This window comes from Arvicanthis niloticus, chromosome 9 (genome assembly GCF_011762505.2).
Source record: "Arvicanthis niloticus isolate mArvNil1 chromosome 9, mArvNil1.pat.X, whole genome shotgun sequence".
Taxonomy (NCBI): domain Eukaryota; kingdom Metazoa; phylum Chordata; class Mammalia; order Rodentia; family Muridae; genus Arvicanthis; species Arvicanthis niloticus.
Window position 1 is genome coordinate 45,034,156 of NC_047666.1, and position 18,591 is coordinate 45,052,746.

Sequence of the window (18,591 nt, forward strand, 5' to 3'; positions counted from 1 at the left end):
AAAGATTGTATCACTTAAAACTAACACACAGGTAACTACTGCTCCATCAGTATCATTATCATTTCCATAGTAATTTTGTATTCTGTTACCTTATCACATCACTACCATGATTGAAGAGTTTAATCACATATTCTTTTTTGATGAGTAGACTAGGCAAATTTTGTATTTTCAACTAAACAATGGTAGAAACTTTGAGCTACCTTTGTTTGGTTTATTTTTTAAACATAATGGCTACAATGTTCAATACTTAGGCTAGGGAGATGGGTAAGCAGTTAAAAAGCACTTGTGTTCTGTTAAGAACTTGTTTTCAATTCCCAGCACCTACATGGTGCCGCACAACTAGTGTAACTTCAGTTATAAGACCTCTTTCTTCTTGCTTCTGTGGGTACCGGGTATGTATATGGTGCACATACACACATGCAGACAAACACTTGTACATATAAACTGAACAAAATTCTTTTAAAAAATCTTCAATACCTCTTTGTCTTGAACTCATGGGCACTAATTAAAGCTGATGTGCTGAAAGGTATATTTGAGCTTATTGAATGGATTCACTATAGTAGAGAGATCAGGAAAAGTTTTTGATATACAGTTTACAATGGAACCAGTTGAAGAAATTGCTAATGATAATAGAAAAAGGGAAAGAAGAAAGACAGGAGGAAAAGAAATTTAATCAGTGAGACTCGGCTGAAAATTCATTAACCAAATTACACGATATGACTACATTTGGAAAACAGTAGAACAAGGAATATTTTGTCCATGAAATAATTATTAACAGATGAGAATATTTATTCATAAAAGAAATGACTAAACAGAAGGAATAATTAATAAATAGCACCTAAGGAAAACTTAATTTTTAGTAGTAAAAAAAAGAGAGAGAGAAAGAGCTTAGAGTAGGGACCCATTCCCTTAGAGGAATAAAAATAAGAAAGCTGGGTTTACATACTCCTTTAATATATATTCAAGTTAAATAAAAGTCTAGGAGTCAGTGAAGTAAGCAATCACTCAGTGGAAGGTGTGGACAGTGACTATGTGTTTGTAGCTAGAGATTCAATTTTCTATAAGAACATTGTGGACAGAACTTAAAAATAAGGCATCTCAAACTTTTTTTTTTAAGATGGGGAATTGAGAATATAAGAAACCCAGTGGTAGCAAAGGCCTGGCGACTACTTTTTATTTAACTAAATATGAATAAACAGCTCTTTTTGGAGAGAACAATACATTTCAGTGGTACAGGGGACTTAAGAACCTGGCCCAGCCATCTCTAATGGTACAAGGAAATTGTGCAACAAGACAGTAGTACCACTGAGCCTGGACCCCAGTTTTTCTGAATTTTAGACAAGTGACATACTTAATACCATATATAATTATTAGAGTACAGATTGATGTTCAGTAGCCATGTAAAAAGGTCCAACGTCAAGTCAATTATATGAGGATAAATGGCACTGAGAAATTCATAGTACTCTCAGGTAAAAGAGATCCTTCAAGAATAGAAATGATGGCAGGAGAGATTAATTCACAGTTACAAGCACAGACTGCTCTTCCAGGAGACCTGAGCACATAATAGATGCTTTGCGACCATGTGTAACTCCAGAATCAGGGATTCTGATATCTTCAATTGAAATTCAAATTAATATTTTATAGCTGTTTTCTATCATAGAACATGTCAACTTAAAATAATCATATTATGGAATCAACAGAAGTAGAAAACACTTTTTAAAATGGTAAATCCTTAAAATAGATGATGATTAGGGTACACCATTTCTTGAGGTTGTCTCTACCATGATCTTGGTAGACATTATCAAAAACAGACTTTAGGTGAGTGAGTAGAGGATATGTGGAATTCCATAACTCATGTGCACCCCCTGTTTACTACTTGTGACTTCTCAAGTATATTACCAGTATTCTTTATGTTCTTGCCCCAAGCAATGTAATCAATTAAACCACAGTTTGTTTGTTTTATTGTTTTTCAGAATCCTTAGCAACATACTCATTACAATCTCCAGGAAATGGGCAGGGGATGGATACATAGGAATGGAAGTATTATAGTTCAAGAACAAAGCTGATACAAAAGAGAAAGTTAAATAATCTACCTTAAGAGATATGTGAGTTTTCAGTATCCAAGGACAACTGCTTATTTAATTATAAGCTAACTTGTATGGTCACTTATCTTGTCTACCTAGTTGTTTTTAAAATGTCTTATGAATAGAGCTCTTGATCTCTACAACTTGTACATTACTATTTGCATAACTGGCTTTAATAAAATAAAAATCTATTGATCAATTGAATAGTAAGTCCTGACTACATTCCATTTTCCCAACCATATAATAGGCACATTACTTTCTATGGAATCCCGCTCATCTTCATATTTTAATCTATGTTCACTGTTTTCCTACTACTGTGATTGACAGCACCCCTCAATAACCAATTGTAGAGCTAGAAAATGATAAACTATACAAATGCAACTTCAATTGCTATTCTTTGCATTTCTGATGTAAGAATGGCAATATTCTTGAGCCACCAACCAGGCAGCATACATCAGCTGATATGAGGCTCCTGACACATATACAGTAGAGGACTGCCTGGTCTGGCCTCAGTGAGAGAAGATGCACCTAACCCTCAAAAGTGTTGAGGCCCCGGGGAGTACAAGGCCTGTTGAGGTAGAGGGTGGGGTGGGGACATCCTCTTGTAGACAAGGTAGTAGGAATAGGATGAGGAACTGTCTTAGGGCAGACCAGGAAGGGGATAACAACTGGATTGTAAAAAGATTAAAGATAATAAAAAAGAATGGTAATATTGTCAATAAATAGTAATAAATTGCTGTTATAGGAGTCAAATTTTAAATTAAAACTAAGTAAATGTGGTATTCTGACAAAAACTCAGAATCCATGCTATGCTTTGTGTGGGAACACTATACACATTCTGTACTTTTGTTAGATAATAGTCCTGTTTGGCTTTGGCTAAAGGACAACACAAAAAAGCAGAGTTGGAGGAGACAGTCACCATCAGAATATGATGTCAGACCAAAAGACATACATTTTGCTTTCCAAAAGGAATTCATTGCTTATTGCAAAAGTCAACTACTATAAGTATAAAGGCACGGATTTAAAGAGAGTCTGTATTGATTTCTGAATATTTGACCTTGGAAAAGTTCCATAGACTCATATTCTAAATTGCAAAGCTGTAATTCTATAAAGAACAGTGCTGCCTGACCCCAGGGTACTTGTGAGGTTTAAATGAGAAGTGAGTGTAAAAATACATAGTTCATTGACAAAAGATGTTAGGTACATCTATTCTTCCTTTTACATGCTAACTACTTAGGGACTGCCTTCTCTGACAAACTACTCTTATTCTATGGGCCTATCATATATTAAAGAAGAAAGCAAAGGCCCCTCCCTTCATAAATTTAAAAATGCAGTTTGATAAGGACCAAGGAGGTGAAAAAAGCTAAATTAGAACCTGAACCCACACAAGAATAATCATTTACAAAACACTCTGGTTTACCTTTAGAATACTGTCTGGTAGCTGATAGAGGTTCATGTGTAATCTCCTACCTACAGAATTATCTGACACAATTAGAAATCACATAGATTTCCCTAAACCACATGGTTCATGGCAAAACTAGAAAGAAGTCCATGTGCTTCATTTCAAATCCAGCCCTTTCCTGCTTTATCTTCATGCTTAGAGGCCTTAAAAATACACTGCAGGTTAAAAGCATACATAGTAATTGGACATGTAATTATCTTCGGCCAGAGAAGAAAAAGAGAAGAAATAAATTAGTGTTGGGTGCTCTGAAGGGAGGCTTGGAAAGCAGATCTACTCTACGCACAGGGAATCAGCTTGCTACAGTCCTGTCCCTCTTAAATGCTGTTGTAACTCAGCTCTTGTCCTTCCAAATCAGGTTTGAAATTGTGCATGCAGAAGCTGTTGTCCCTAAGAGATGCCAACATAGCCAGCAGTTTGTGATGCTTATGTAGACCCAGATTCAGGTTCTTAGTCTTGGAAGACAAGTTCTTTACTGACTGGCCTATCGTTCCAGCCCAAGTTCAAAACCTTTTTTACACCATGAAGACTGATAACAAAGAATTAGCCCTGGATTTATCTTCAACACCTTTTTTTTCCCTTTCTGACTTCCAATGACAGCCTGTTGCCAACTCTCTTTAACAAGAATGGCTTAATCGTATTCCATTCAGGTCCAACTCTAGGATGGTACCCATGTTAAGACTCATGCCTATTCTCCTTAATCTTTACAATAAGCCGTGTGTGTGTGTGTGTGTGTGTGTGTGTGTGTGTGTGTGTGTATGTGCTTGTGTGCATGTGTGTGTATGTGTATGTTGCATATTGTACAGCTATACATATAGTTATTTTATAAATGAACCACCCATCTGGAGATGAGTAAGTCAAAGATGAGAGCACAAGTCAGTGTGTCAGAGTACACTTTTCACAATTTTGTGTCTTTACAAACCTGATATTCTCTGAGATCAGAGTTTCTTGATTGTTGATTTTCCTGGTAATTGAAATTAGAAAGCTTTTTCTCCATTATTTAACCTTTAAGATTCATTCATGTAGAGCCTCTGAAATATGTTCTTGAAGGTGTTGCCTTATGTATTCCTGGATCCCTTTCTTCTCTTTATCTGTCTCTACAACTTTCCTTAACAGACTCACTAGAAGCTTTGTGCTGAGTAGTAATGACTGGTTTACTTGCCTTTCACAAGTAAACTGTGAACTCACTGAAGACAAGGTCTTGCCTTCAATGTTTCTTCCCACTTTTCACCTAGCACTGTTTCTACCCCATGGACTGAATTGATGCCACTTGAATGCCTGCATAATTCTAATTTAGGGAAATGTCAGAAGTAGGTGAATATATGACTAGGCTGAGCATGTAAACAATAACCTGAATTCTTCTTCTGTGGCTTTTTTTCAGTGTTTTATCCTGAGGCCTTGTGTATAATTACTACAATTACTAGTATGGTCATTGCTCGAAGGACTAGGGAAATTTTGTTTTGTATCAGAATATATAGAAAAAAGGGAAACCAGAAAAAGTAGAATTCTCAGTTATCTATCTCCTTCTTTCTCAGAGAAAAATAACCAAGTTCTGTTTCACTGTGCAGCATCCTGTCTAGGATTTATGTGTGTCAGTCCTGGAGAAGATCTCAGAGTTAGTGCATAGTATACTACCTCTGCTGCAGCCACCTTCCAATAAAGCAGAGAGAGCTCAAAGATGCACGGGAGATCTATTGCCACCATAACTCTCAGCTTATCCTGTACCTTCCTTTCTGGCACTGGCAAGAAAACCGAAATTATGAAACTTTCTATCCTGCACCATCATGCCACATGAGGGTCATGAATCTCCAGCACCCTTCAGACAACCTCCTGCTTCTGATAATCCTGCCCACTAGAAAAATGACCATCAAGGATGCCGTTATTTTTGATTATTAAGGGTGAACCTTACACAACTGAATGTAAATAAACATCCATACAGTTCTAGAATTTCTCCTTCTTTAGAGTCTTCAGCTCTTCACAGAATACGCCTTATAAATAGTGTGACATCATAAGCTAAATCTCAGTCTTGTAACTGGGTATATTTCCTAAGCTGGTTTTAATTGCTCCTAGAAACTGCTTAACATTATAGATCAAACTCTAGATCTGAGATGACATTACCCTGGCAAATTAATTATTAATACTCTGATCACTCACTTTAGACATTAATAGTTTTCATTGATCAGCACATCCTGTTTATCCGAATGCCCTAATCACCATTCATGTTATAAGAGTATCTGAACAGGTCCAATTTGAGATGCATCCCACTTTCAGCCACATCAGCAGATTACAGGTCAAGGGTTCCTCTTCTCTTCAGAACATATTAAGTCTGGCTCTATCACAGTTGGATCTATTTAAGACCACAAAAGAGAGACAACTTCTCTAATGATGATAGCTCATTTTCTCTTGTCTCCCTGCCAGACATAAAGGCTTTCCAGTGGCAGGTAAGGTAAATTAATCCTAAGAGCACCTTGTCACAGGAGCTCGAATTTGCTCCCAGTATGTTGGCTATACATGAGAATGAGATGAGAAGTCCTAGGTTATATTCAATTAAAAACTACTGGGTGTTTCCACAATATGCATATGTATTACATTTATAATGTATATACATATTGATGTGTGTGTATGTGTGGCTGAGGCTGAATAATCAGTATATGTGACAACTTTGGTGCTGTACAGTTTTCAAAGAGATTTCATAGTCTTAATCAGGATGTTTTCTCCCAAAGCAACCTTTATGTAAAGGCTAAGAAATACCTAGGACTACACGACTAGTTACTGCCAGAGTTTGCAGTTTTATGATTCTCTGGAATTTTTTGTTTTTACTTATGTGGTAACCAGGTGTGTTGTAAGAGTCCTATTCTGCTTTCATCGACTTGCTGAGGGCTCTCCAAGCCAGGAAGTTTTTATCCTTCCATAATAAAAGTGTATATTACCATCTGATGGAGTTGTGGCTAGCTGTCTCAATTGGAACATGAGCTCCTAGGAGCTACAGACAGTCTCTTGTTCATTTGGAAAACAGGTGGTACTCCATATGAGTATCCTGCATGGCTGCCTCCCAGCCATATGGAATCCATGAGGATGAGAGGAAGCACTGAGGCCATGTAGCAATGTACCAGAGTGCAATTTGTTTAAAAATTTCAGTCATTCGATTTATTGAAAAATAACATCACCTAAGTGAACTTCTCAGTTAGGGTTTGTATTGCTGATATAAAACACCTTGACCTTGAGGAGGAAGAAAATCAAAAGAGGAACTCAAACAGGGCAGGACCCTGGAGATGGGAGCTGTTTTAGAAGCCATTGAAGAGTAATGCTTACTGGCTTATTCTTGGTTCCTTGTTCAGCTAGCATTTTTTGTCTACTCAAGGAACACCTGCCCAGGAATAGGACTGTCCACAACAAGTTGGGGCCTCCTATATCAATCACCAATGAAGAAAATGCACCACAGGCTTGCCACAGGCTACTCTGGTAGGGACATGCTTATTCTTGGGACGATTTCTTCACAAATGACTCTAGAGTGTGTCAAATTGACATAAAACTAACCAGTACAGTGGATATGTAATATATATTTATGAGAGTATGAAATTATTTTCTGTGATGCAAACACATACAGTCTTTCATGAAAGCACTATCTACAACCTTTAGGGGACCAGATTTCATACACAGGTAACTTTTGATGATTTCTACACTCAGACTCTGGAGACTCTGACTCAGCAGATTTTATTGAAGGCCTGAGAAGCTGTAGTTCATTAAGTTCCTTCCAAGACTATGAATTTTGTTGAATGGGAAAAAAAACATCTATTGCACATTTGTAAATTCCTTATTTTTAATCATACTTTTAGAATTTCATACACATATGTATATAATGTACCCTGATGATTCTCATCTTTCACCCCATCCTTTCTTACCCAGTCTCCCACACTATCATCCAAACCAGTCCCTAATGACATTTGATTTGATTCTTGACCTACTTAGTTAATTAGAACCATTTGTGTGAGTACTGGTTGAAGTATCTAGTGAACTCACCAGTTGAGACAAACTACAAGCCGGTGACTCTCCTATTTCTTAACTGATCCAGCACCAATAATTCAGCACTTCATCCATCCATGCCTGAGTGTTGATGAGCTATTCTTGAGTAGAGCCAGTGCAGGTATAGGTAACTGCTGGCTGTGAATTCCTGATTACACTACTGTGTCTTACCTAGAAGATGGCATACTACTGTGTCTTACCTAGAAGATGGCATTTTAAAGCTTATCCCCCTATCTTCTTGCTCTTACATGCTTCCAATTCCTTCTTTGCAATGTACTCTCAGCTTTAGAAGGAATGCTATAAATGTTTTAAGGCCAAGCATTCACATCAAATGTCTCACTGAACATTCCTGATCTCCTCTTATATTTTAAGCTGATTGCCAATCATTAAAACTTGACCACTTTTCAAAATACAGTATTGTTGAGTGTTTCTTTGAAAAGTTTTGTACGTTACAAATCTAGACACGTCCTTTCTTTGTTTACCCTGGGCGTGAGTAGAACGTGCCCCTTTCTGCCAGGAGCTGGGCAGGCTCTCCTTAATGCCTGTGGTTTCCTACATTTGATTATGTAACATTTAAAAATTTCACAGAATAAAGAGGCTATCTTTACTGCAGAGTTCTAGTTTAAGCTTTCTGGCCAAATAAGAAGACTATTATGCTTGTCTGTTATCCTTGGATTAATTACCCTACTTTAAAATTCTCTCTATTTTGTATTTAATTTGGTTTTATTTTACAGCATTGAATAATGTTATTTTCAAGCAAGTACAGGACACATTCTGAGCCTATTTCCCAGTATCCCTCAATGTTTTCCCTTCTCCCCAGTACCCTCACATTCGTTCCCTTAGTCCTTCTAGGCGGCTTTTCTTCTACTTTCTTGTCATCTGGATATATATAAATTTAAATGCCTATGAGACCAGGATCCAAGAATGAGAGAAAACAAAATGACACTTACCTCTCCTAGACCAAGTTAATTTACTCATTATGATTATCTTCCATTGTATCCATTTTCCTCTAAATAATATAAGTTCCTCCTTCTTTCATTTTGTTTTGGGTTCTCCTTGTGAACCCAGTTGACAGCAACTTATAATTGATAAGATTTATTTCACTAGACAGTGGAGCTGTGTACTTTGGTTGCCTTTAGTATTAGCCCATTTCTCTTTAATTTAATGAAATACCGCAGGCAGCTACTTACGTAGAAAAGAAAGGCTATTGTAGCCCACAGTTTTATAAGTTTAAAGTCCAAAGAGTATGGTACTGATTCTGGCAATAACTCTGTGTTGGATGGAAGGAAGGAATATATGCAAGAGAAAGATGTCACTCTAGCAGAAAGGAGCCAGAGGATGAAAGAGTCGATGAGTAAGTTGGGCTTTCTGTTATAGTTCACTCTTGCAAAGAGTCCATTGAGAACTTACCTTAATCCCTCCTGAGAACATCTCCTTCAGAAGCATAATCAGGTCCCACTAACTCTCCTCTTTCTCAGGTTTCATTATCTCTTACTTTACAACATTTCATACCAACCATCTTATACATGAAACTTCCAAGAGCATATTCATAAAAATCATAGCCATATGATAGCAATTTTTAAAATAAAATATGCAACCCAGTAGGAAAATACATAAATGGGTGGAGTAATTTCAATTTCCCCACACAATTCCAATCTGGAAATTCAGTGTTCACCATAATGTCTCTGAAAGCTGACATTATTTATCTTATTCTGTGGGCATTTCTCTCTGCTCTGTTTTTTTTATTATTATTATTATTATTTGCTGAAAAAAAATAACAGGATGTAATACTAAAGGACAGAAAATAATCAAATTAATGAGGCTCTTTTCCTCTGCCTTTACATTAATGCATACCTAATCGACAGAGGTTCTTGTTATTTTACCAGGTATGTACAGGGGCATATTAGCCCCAGTTCTTGCCTAAGTGTTATTTGAAAAAACAGAATATGAAACGTGATGGGCATTATTAGTCTACATTTGTAATCCTGGCTCTGAAGAGACTTAGGTAGAAGAATCTTGTTTGGATCCAGTGTGGGCTATACAGAGAGAGCCAATCTCAAAATAAAATAGAAGTAGGAGGCTTATTTGTCTTTAGATTCATAATTCAGTGTTCTTTCTTTTCCTTCCGTAATATATTCCACAAGGGGATTTTATTCTTACTCAATTAAAGGCAGATATACAGAGACCATAAAGAGACATGGAGCCAAATCTCATTGTAATATGTCTTCTTGTCCACAGATTAAAGGTTGCACAAAGCTTAAAAGGAACAGAAGCAGCAGTTCTATTCACTTGTTATTGGACTTGAAACTCCTTTGACCTCGGAAACTGAAGATGAGGTTGCCATGGGAACTGCTAGTGCTGCAATCATTCATGTTGTGCCTTGCAGGTAGAGTGTCATTTCAAAACTTTTTGATTTAAAAGTGTCACTGTGTTTCACACTAATTCAAAAGTAGGCCTTTGCTTTAGACGGCAATGGTAAAAATCGTAAGTGCACAAGTTACTGTGACTAGCATTTGTTGGCAGTGGTGAACACACCTTCTTGCTAGTCTTTCACTGGCTCTTTCCACAGTGATCTGTCCAAACATCCGCAGCGATGTTTGATCTGACGATGGATCACGTTGTAGCTTTTAAAGCCGTAATTTAGTTTGAACATTGTTATTTTTGCTCATCCCAGGGCTCACTTGCACAGAGGTATTAGGAAGTAAATCCGATAATATAGTCTAAAGCATTGCCTGTTTGTTGTTAGTGGATGGGGTTTTATCTGAATAGTTCTTTCAATCCACTCCATCTTATTATTATCTGTTTTTGCATTTTAATGCCCCTATAGTCTAAGAGAAGCCTGAAAACAAAATATAGAAGATGTGGCTATGGCTCACTACTAGAAACGAGGCTTTTAAAAGTTCAAACATGCTGTTTATTGCTCTTTTGGATTTCTGGGAGATTTGAGCCTAGCACCTGACATATATGATTCAGGAGTGATGAATTGTAAATCCACCTGGGCTTGAAATTGTTTCAGGTGTTGAGTTACTATGTATCTTTCAGAATCTTTTTAAATGACTCTAGTTGACCTGATTTGTTGCTCATAGAATTAAGTCCTACAATGGTATTTGAATATATTGGCATTTGTTTTGTTTTTTTTCCATTTTTTTTTTTTTTTTTTTTTTTTTTACAACCTGAAACAAAGAGGGCTTTTCGATTTCCCTGCTTTAACTGACTCTTCAGTTTAGATATTGCTAGGTTGTGGTGAGCAAGCTCAGGACTGGAACCTGAAGCTATAATCCTGAGCAGAACATACAGAGCTACCATGCTTTCGGGGCTCCTTTGAGTCACAAGTAGACTATGCCATTGGAGCAAAGACAGCATCAGAATGAATGGCACCCTCACTGCATGACAGGCACTCTACTAAACACTTGTTGTTAACCTCATTTCATTCTTCAATTAACTGTAGGAGGCAAGTAGTTATCATGCTTTGTTTTGTTTTGTTTTGTTTTAATTCCAGTAGTGGAGAATATTGCTGATCAATCAAGAAGTGGGAAAAAAATTACTGAGTCACAGATCCTGTACTTGGGACATCTCTGTCTCAAACTCAAGCAAACTATAGTTTTGATTATTGTGGGTTATACTCTGTTAGTGGTATTGTTAATTTGTCCAGCCAAGGATTGAAAATCACCATTAAAATTGTGTTTGCATTCTTATTTTTTTAAAACATTAAACTGTCAATCATGGAAAAATTCTTCATGATTTTACTAGTGTTATTGTTTATTTTAACTTGTTGTATTTTATTTATAATTCTTTAGATACATTTTCTTTAAATTATATTTTTAGTATTCTCACCTGGATTATATATACAACACATTCATTCTTCCATGATTAATGAACATTCTGGAATCTCTTTTGAGAGATCATCTGTATCTTCCTTGTATGTTCAGAGCCTAAATCATCCACCATCTCAACAGTATAACTCCAATTATGCACATCAGCTCGTTTCCTCTGACACCTAATTTCCCAAAGACCTTGACTGAGGTCCTGAAAGTTTTATTTATCATAATGCCTGTGTACAGATATCCTTTAAATTATATAAGAGTAAAGAGATTTTTTAGTTTTACAACACAGTGCATTCATTTATTCCAGTGTTCTTGAGGGAATATTAGGAAATTAAAGGGTTCAAAATTAAGAAAGCTATAAGCCTTTTCAGTTGTGTTTTGAATGACTGGCAAAGCCACCTCAAGAATACACACCATTTTCCTGAGTAGCTATTTGTATAGACGCGGTACATTGACTGTTTCTTGGGCCTTCTCTGAACTGTTTTACATGTATTAATATTCTCTTACCATATGCTTCTTTCAGAGTAGGTAGAGTCAAGCTTTAATTAATGTTTTTGTTTGCTTGCTATTTGTCTTGATTTCATTAATTTCTATAGCACTTGACACTCTCAGTGCTGAACAGATTTCCTTAACTGCTCTTTTCCATCTTTCTGTGTATCATCCATATTTTCTCTATACTTCTTTAGCTTTAAATTTCACCATGAGTTTGGCAAGAACAGTATGTATGCTTATGTTTACTGTAATTATCAACTCTCAGATATCCTCTTTCTTGATCCTTTTTCATTCCAAATATATAACTAGGCTAACTATGCATAAACGGAATTTTTTAAGGTTTAATAATTATTCAGAGGTATTGGGTGGTGCTTTTTGGTTTGGTGGGCTTTTCTATTTTCTTTTCTTTCTTCTTTCCTTCTTTTCTTCCTTCTTTTCTTCCTTCCTTCTTTCTTTCCTTCTTTCTTTCCTTCTTTCTTTCTCTCTCTCTCTCTCTCTTTCTTTCTTTTTCCTTTTTTTTTTCCCCACAGCAAATACTAGGCTTGATCTCTACTCATAATTTAAAAACATACCTGTAGCAATTATCTAAAAGTTGAATAACAAAGTACTTGACTTTATTTCTAAACTCCTAAAGACATTTTAATCTGGAATGGCAATATTCTACGTTTGTAAAGAGCAAGGAAACCTGCAAATTGGCAACACGTATTCAGGCATGCTGATGACTATGAAAAATGAACACAGGCTTATAGTTCATGTGTGTGTACTTGAACCCATAGTGTTTGACATTTTATGCATTTGTTCATGGAGATTTAGTATCATAGTATAATGAACCAAAATAAGATACTTTTTAAAGATACAAGATTTGTACAAAGAAACACAAATTGGCCTGTATATGTAGGTCTTACTCTGCCACACCCTAATTATTTTCTCCTAACATTTGGGTTCTTATTAATATATATTAATATATTAATATTAATATATTAATTAATGTTAATTAATAAAATTAATGTTTATATATATTAATATATAGTGTTATATATGTTACACAATGTTTTCAAGATAACTATAAATAAGTTAAAATAGCATTGTTCCTTTTTGCTCACATCTTCTATATTCCTAATTGCTTAAATTTTCTTCAGATCACTTATTAGTATCTCTAGAATACTATTTCAAAATATGTTGTTAAATTAATAACTATATTGCTGAAAGATTTTGTCCTTTTAGTTCACTGCAATATGCCTAACAACTAGAGGTCCAGCATATAGTGCTGGTATTGACTGAATGTATGTTCTATATTGGTCAGTCACATAAAACATAAGGAGAGAGAGAGAGAGAGAGAGAGAGAGAGAGAGCAAAGAACATCAATTATATGCACTAGTGTAGTTATAGAATCCCATGGGTTACTCATATCACCTTTATTATAGCTCAGTAAATGAGTAAGCAATGAAATTAATGCAAACATGTACTTTTCTCTTTTTTTTACTGGATATTTTATTTACATTTCAGATGCCATCCCCCTTCCCCCTTTCCCCTCCCTAGAAAACCCCTATCCCATGCCCATTTTCCTTTTTGCTTTTATACAATTTTTTTTAAATGTTAATCAAAAGCTTTATAAGTTTGGTAATGCTCAATAAGAAGTGTAACCCAATACCCAACCTAGATATATAAACTATCTTTGACTGGTGGAGACATGTGAACATGTGCCTTCATGGCCCCCCCTCTTTCTCTCTCTTTCTCTCTCTCATCACCTAGCTTCTCCTCTCCTTCATCTTCTCCTCTCTTTACTCCATCTCTTCCTCTCGGTACTCCTTCCCCCTTAGCTCTTCCTACATATCACCCTTCCTGTTAAAATAAAACTTTTCTCTCAAAATACAGTTAGAGCATAATTATGCCTATTTGTACCAGTGAGGTACAAGATAGTCCTAATACCCAGTCCATCATTTTGTTGACTAACCAGAACCTCTGTCATCTCTCCTAACTAAAATACTTAGTTTTGAACCTGGCTTTTTTTCTTGGCTTTAGAATGAATGTCAGCTGAAAACCATCCACTCAGATCTTTTCTCTCTGGCTATGAGACTATATGTCTTCAACCCCATCAGAAATCCAGAATGACTGAGTTAACTGAAATTATGGGAAGCACTAAGTCCATAGAATTGATGTTACAAACATTTCTATATTAATGTTCATTTTGATTAGAGACCTGTCTGCTCCTGACAGCTTCCTGTCATGGATTCTAAGAAGAAATTGAGCATCCTTGGAGTTACTCCAGTTGTGGGGAGACAGCCACAAGGCAAGAATTGCCTCTTTCCATCTACAGACAAATTACTGTCCAGAAAAGGACACACTTGCAGAACAGTCGACTGATTATATCTGCCTAGACAGAGTAATCAGCCCTTAATAATTCTGCATCACTAAGGTCTGTCAGATGATTCTGGGTCAGAAGGCTGAAGATTTGATGCTCCAATGTTTGGTAGTATAGGGATTGTCCAGGTGTTCAGTGGTCTCTATAAATTGGCAAACATGTATTTTTAAATCAGAAATGAATGTCTAAAATATTAAAATTGCTTGCTATTGCTTTGTATCCCTGAAACTCTGTATCATATGTTCTTGATCCAACAGGCCCTTGTTCGTTCACACATCAACTACAGCTTTGGTGGCATTTTTCTCTATTTCTCTGCCTCAAGCCATTCTCATACATCATAAGCATGAGGAACCATGAAACACTAACCCTCTCCACGGGGGCAGTTCTCAGTCAATGAAGCATGACAGTCCACAGATAAATGACTCTGTCTTCTGTTTCTTAGAGTCAGTTCTTAGGCAGTCTTTCTCACAGTGCCTTAGGCATCCCCGACAGGAAGAGCCCCAAACACCCACAGTAGCAACTTCTGCCCTTTTTATTCTTTACTCTTGTATTTCTCTCAGACTCTGCTTTTGAGGGACTGTAAACCAGTAACATGCTTATGACAATCAAAAGAATACAGATACTTAATGTTCATAGCAGTAATTAGGAAGGACACCAGGCACAAAGCACAGCTTTGGCTAATGATGGAAGAGCTGACGGCATATGTTTATTCGTATGTGCCTAAACATGATTGTACTCACAGAAGTTCACTCATACGCAGCATCATAGAGTTAAACCTATGAACATCAGTCCTGCAACTCGATAGATGCATTCTTTCCACTGTTTATTAATTTTATTGTTTAACAGATGTTAGACAAGTCATTTCACCTCTCGTGGATGCAGTTTACACCCCTGTGCTATGCAGATGGTCTCGAAAAACCTCTTTCAAATCTCGAAATTTATAACTCTCTCCATACTCATGTTTGGAGATGCAAATATGTATATCGGTAGGGCTAGAACTAACTCTACAATTTAATTCAAATAATATGAAATTTCTTACAAGTCATATGCTTTACAATGTGTTCCCAATTCTGTTCACATTGGCAGAGTTTGAAAGAAAGAAGGAAATGCCTGGGCCATATGTTGATGTGCAGCAAGAGGCATGAAGCCTTTAAAAGAAAACCCTCTGTGAATATGTGTCAAAATGTAAGCTCGGGAGAGTCTCAGATTGTCTTGGTTTCAGGGAAACTAAATTTATTCTCCTGTTTGCCATTTACCAACTTCAGCAATTATCTCTTTTTTTAGAAAAGGGCTCTTTTGCAACTATGAACATTTTGTTGATTTGTGCACACACACATAAACAGACAGACACACACAAACACAAACACTCATACATAGAAACATACACACACAACACACACATCCGTACATATACACACCCAGCACAAACAGATACCATACACACTCATACATGCACACATACCACATACATATGTATGCCATACATATACATACATACCACACATATAGACACATGCACACTATACATATACACACTCGAACATGCATACTTATACGCACACAAACATACCATATACATCACCACATACCACACACATATACACACATGTGTGCACACACATACACACTCATATACACACACACTCATGCACACATGCATACACACTCATATACACATGCATACTCCATATACCACTCACATACCATACACACTAACACACATATATAGACACAAACACAGTACACACTCACACACATATCACTTCACACCACATACACACACCACATATATACCACTTCACTAAACACAAACACACTATACACACACACACACACACCATACCATACCATACCTATGTTGTTGTTACAGCTGCTTCTGAGGATGAATAATGAAGAAATGTCTTCAACAATACATAGGAAGAATAGAAATTCTGAGATTATCCTGAGAATGGTGTGTTCATAAAATTAGAACAAAGAGGAGTCCTCAGTAGAAGATTTGGGATGCAGCTCAGCGTGTGATGAGAAAAACTCTAAACAAAAGTCAATACCTGAGGTCAGAATACATGAGAAGAAAGCCTAGATCATTTTTGGAAGTTTCTTTTAGGATCAGAAAGGCTTGGTGCCTAAAATGAAAAGTAGGCTATCTGTGGTTACAGGCCCTGAATATAAAATAACTCTATTGAGGTTACACATATGTGTATATAGAATCTGATGGTCACACATTTTGCCACTTTATCAAAATGTTACAGCATAGCACAGAACCAAAAAACATTTTCACACTTCATTCTTTCTTCATTATGTCTTTTTTTAAAAGAAAATACACTTTATTACCTTCTACCAATGATTATAGGACTAAAAAATGTTAAAATTAAATGGCAATCAATATGGAGGAAAAATTACAGGAGCTTTCTTAAGGGGCCTTGATTTTTATAGACTCAAAAGGAAGAGATAATACCTAGGAATGAGTTGTAAGGCTTGACCTCCCAGTGCAACAGGTATAATATTTCAATTTCAAATACTTTCCTGGTTTCCCCCAGATAAGACCTAAACAAAAAGCAGTAGCCAAATCAAATAATTCCAGTTCTAGACTGTGGTGGTTGATATTAGAAATGACCTCCATAGTCCCATCCATTTGAACCATGGAGTCCCAACAGAGGGCACTGTTTAGGGAGGTTTAGAAGGTGTGGCCTTGCTGGAGGAAGTATGATTCTAGAGGTGGGCTTTGAGAGTTAAAATCCACATCCAGCCCAATCTCTCCATTTTGTGCTTCTAGTTCAAGATGTGAGTTTCCAGCTTCTAGCTATCGCCTCCATTTTGGCTACTTGCTGTCCTGCCTCTTTACTCTGAATATGGTAGACTAATGGCTCTCTAGAACTATAAGCCCAAATTAATTTGTTTTATTGTAGGTTTTCTTGGTCATGGTGTTTTATCACAGCAATAGATAAATAACTAAAAGCTAAACCTACTGTAGCCTGTGATCTCATAATAGTAATGTATCTAATGAAGATCAAAAGAGAGCAGACTGGGTGCTAATTTAGAAACTTCAAACAGAGTCCTACAGTGATGTCTTATTTGATTGTTTCCCTAAGAAAGCATGTTTATAAAGTTTATATAAGCTGCAGCTTAAGATTCTGTTTTCTCTATCCAACTCCACCCAAGGGGAAAAAAAAAAAAAGAAGAGCAAAAAAGATTTTTTTCAATGATTAGTTTTACATTTAAGTAATTTCACAATGGAAAAATAATAATCAGTAGTAAAGCTGAGGTAAATAGATTAAACCAACAATGATTGTTTATGCCCACAGGCATGGATGTATAGCAGTAGTAATATAAAAAAATTATTAATACGATCAATTTAAAACCTTTCCTAAAGCAAAGACCTTAATGACTTCATTGGGTATGCTCAGCCAGGCTGGGCGTCTTAACTATAAATAAAGGAAGAGTTTGCAAAGAGTGTCAATGACATATACGTAGAGAAGGGTGAGAGAATGCTGGTGAGTAGGGTGAATTAAAGATGGAAAATTAGAGACAAGGAAGAATATTAACTTTGGATGCTCTTAATAACAGTAGATCAATCTCCTTGTTGAAATGTGAATTAAAGATGCTGCTTCATTCACAATGCAGAATTGAAACGGCCCATTAATTTGGTTTCTGATTCTAAACATTGAGTTTCATGCCAAGAAAATCGTCACCTAGAAACTTGGTTGAGTTCACAATAAAGAGCATTGGCTCTGCCATTACTAAAGATCTGATATTTCTTAGCTATGCTATCAAGGGACGCCATCCTTTAAGTCATGTGATGAAGATGAAGATAATGATGACTTGTATTACTATTTTCTCATCTAGAAAATAAGCAAAACAAACAAGCAAACAAGAATGGTTTCCTCTGATGTTTGTGAGGACTGGACTCATGGTTATGTACTTTGTCTCTGGAACAGACCAAGTTTATTATAGTGCTAGGGTGAGTTTATGATTCAGTGCTTCATTCAGCATATGTTCAATGACCTGCCAGTGTTAACTGTAGGAAAGTAGCATGGTTCTAAATTAAACACTTCTTATCATCTAAATGATAATGATGTTGATAATGATGGTGGTGGTGATAATGATGATGATGATGGCATGGTGGTTGTACTGGTGGTGATTATATGGAGAGGTTACCGACTCTAACTACCAGTTTCTTGGAACACATTTTTATTGTTCTTTTTTTTAGAAGTTAAAGGTTTTGTGTACCAGGATTTATAGCACATCTGCCTTACCAAATGTGCAATGTCACCTTCTTTAAACAATGGAGACATAGTAAATGTTCATGCATACTAAATACTTAAAGTATGTTAATGCATGTTTGCCTAT

General features: G+C 36.3%; 1 protein-coding gene across 3 annotated transcripts in view; it reads left to right on the forward strand.

Moving 5' to 3' along the window:
- Positions 1-18,591, forward strand: part of Cntn4 (contactin 4) — a 904,382-nt gene that overhangs the window by 430,998 nt on the left and 454,793 nt on the right. For all 3 annotated transcript variants that reach the window (XM_076940198.1, XM_076940197.1, XM_034511644.2), the window contains one exon: positions 9,805-9,952. In XM_076940198.1, the coding sequence (XP_076796313.1) occupies positions 9,898-9,952 (55 nt within the window). In that variant the 5' untranslated portion in view covers positions 9,805-9,897. The remainder of the gene's footprint in view (positions 1-9,804; positions 9,953-18,591) is intronic.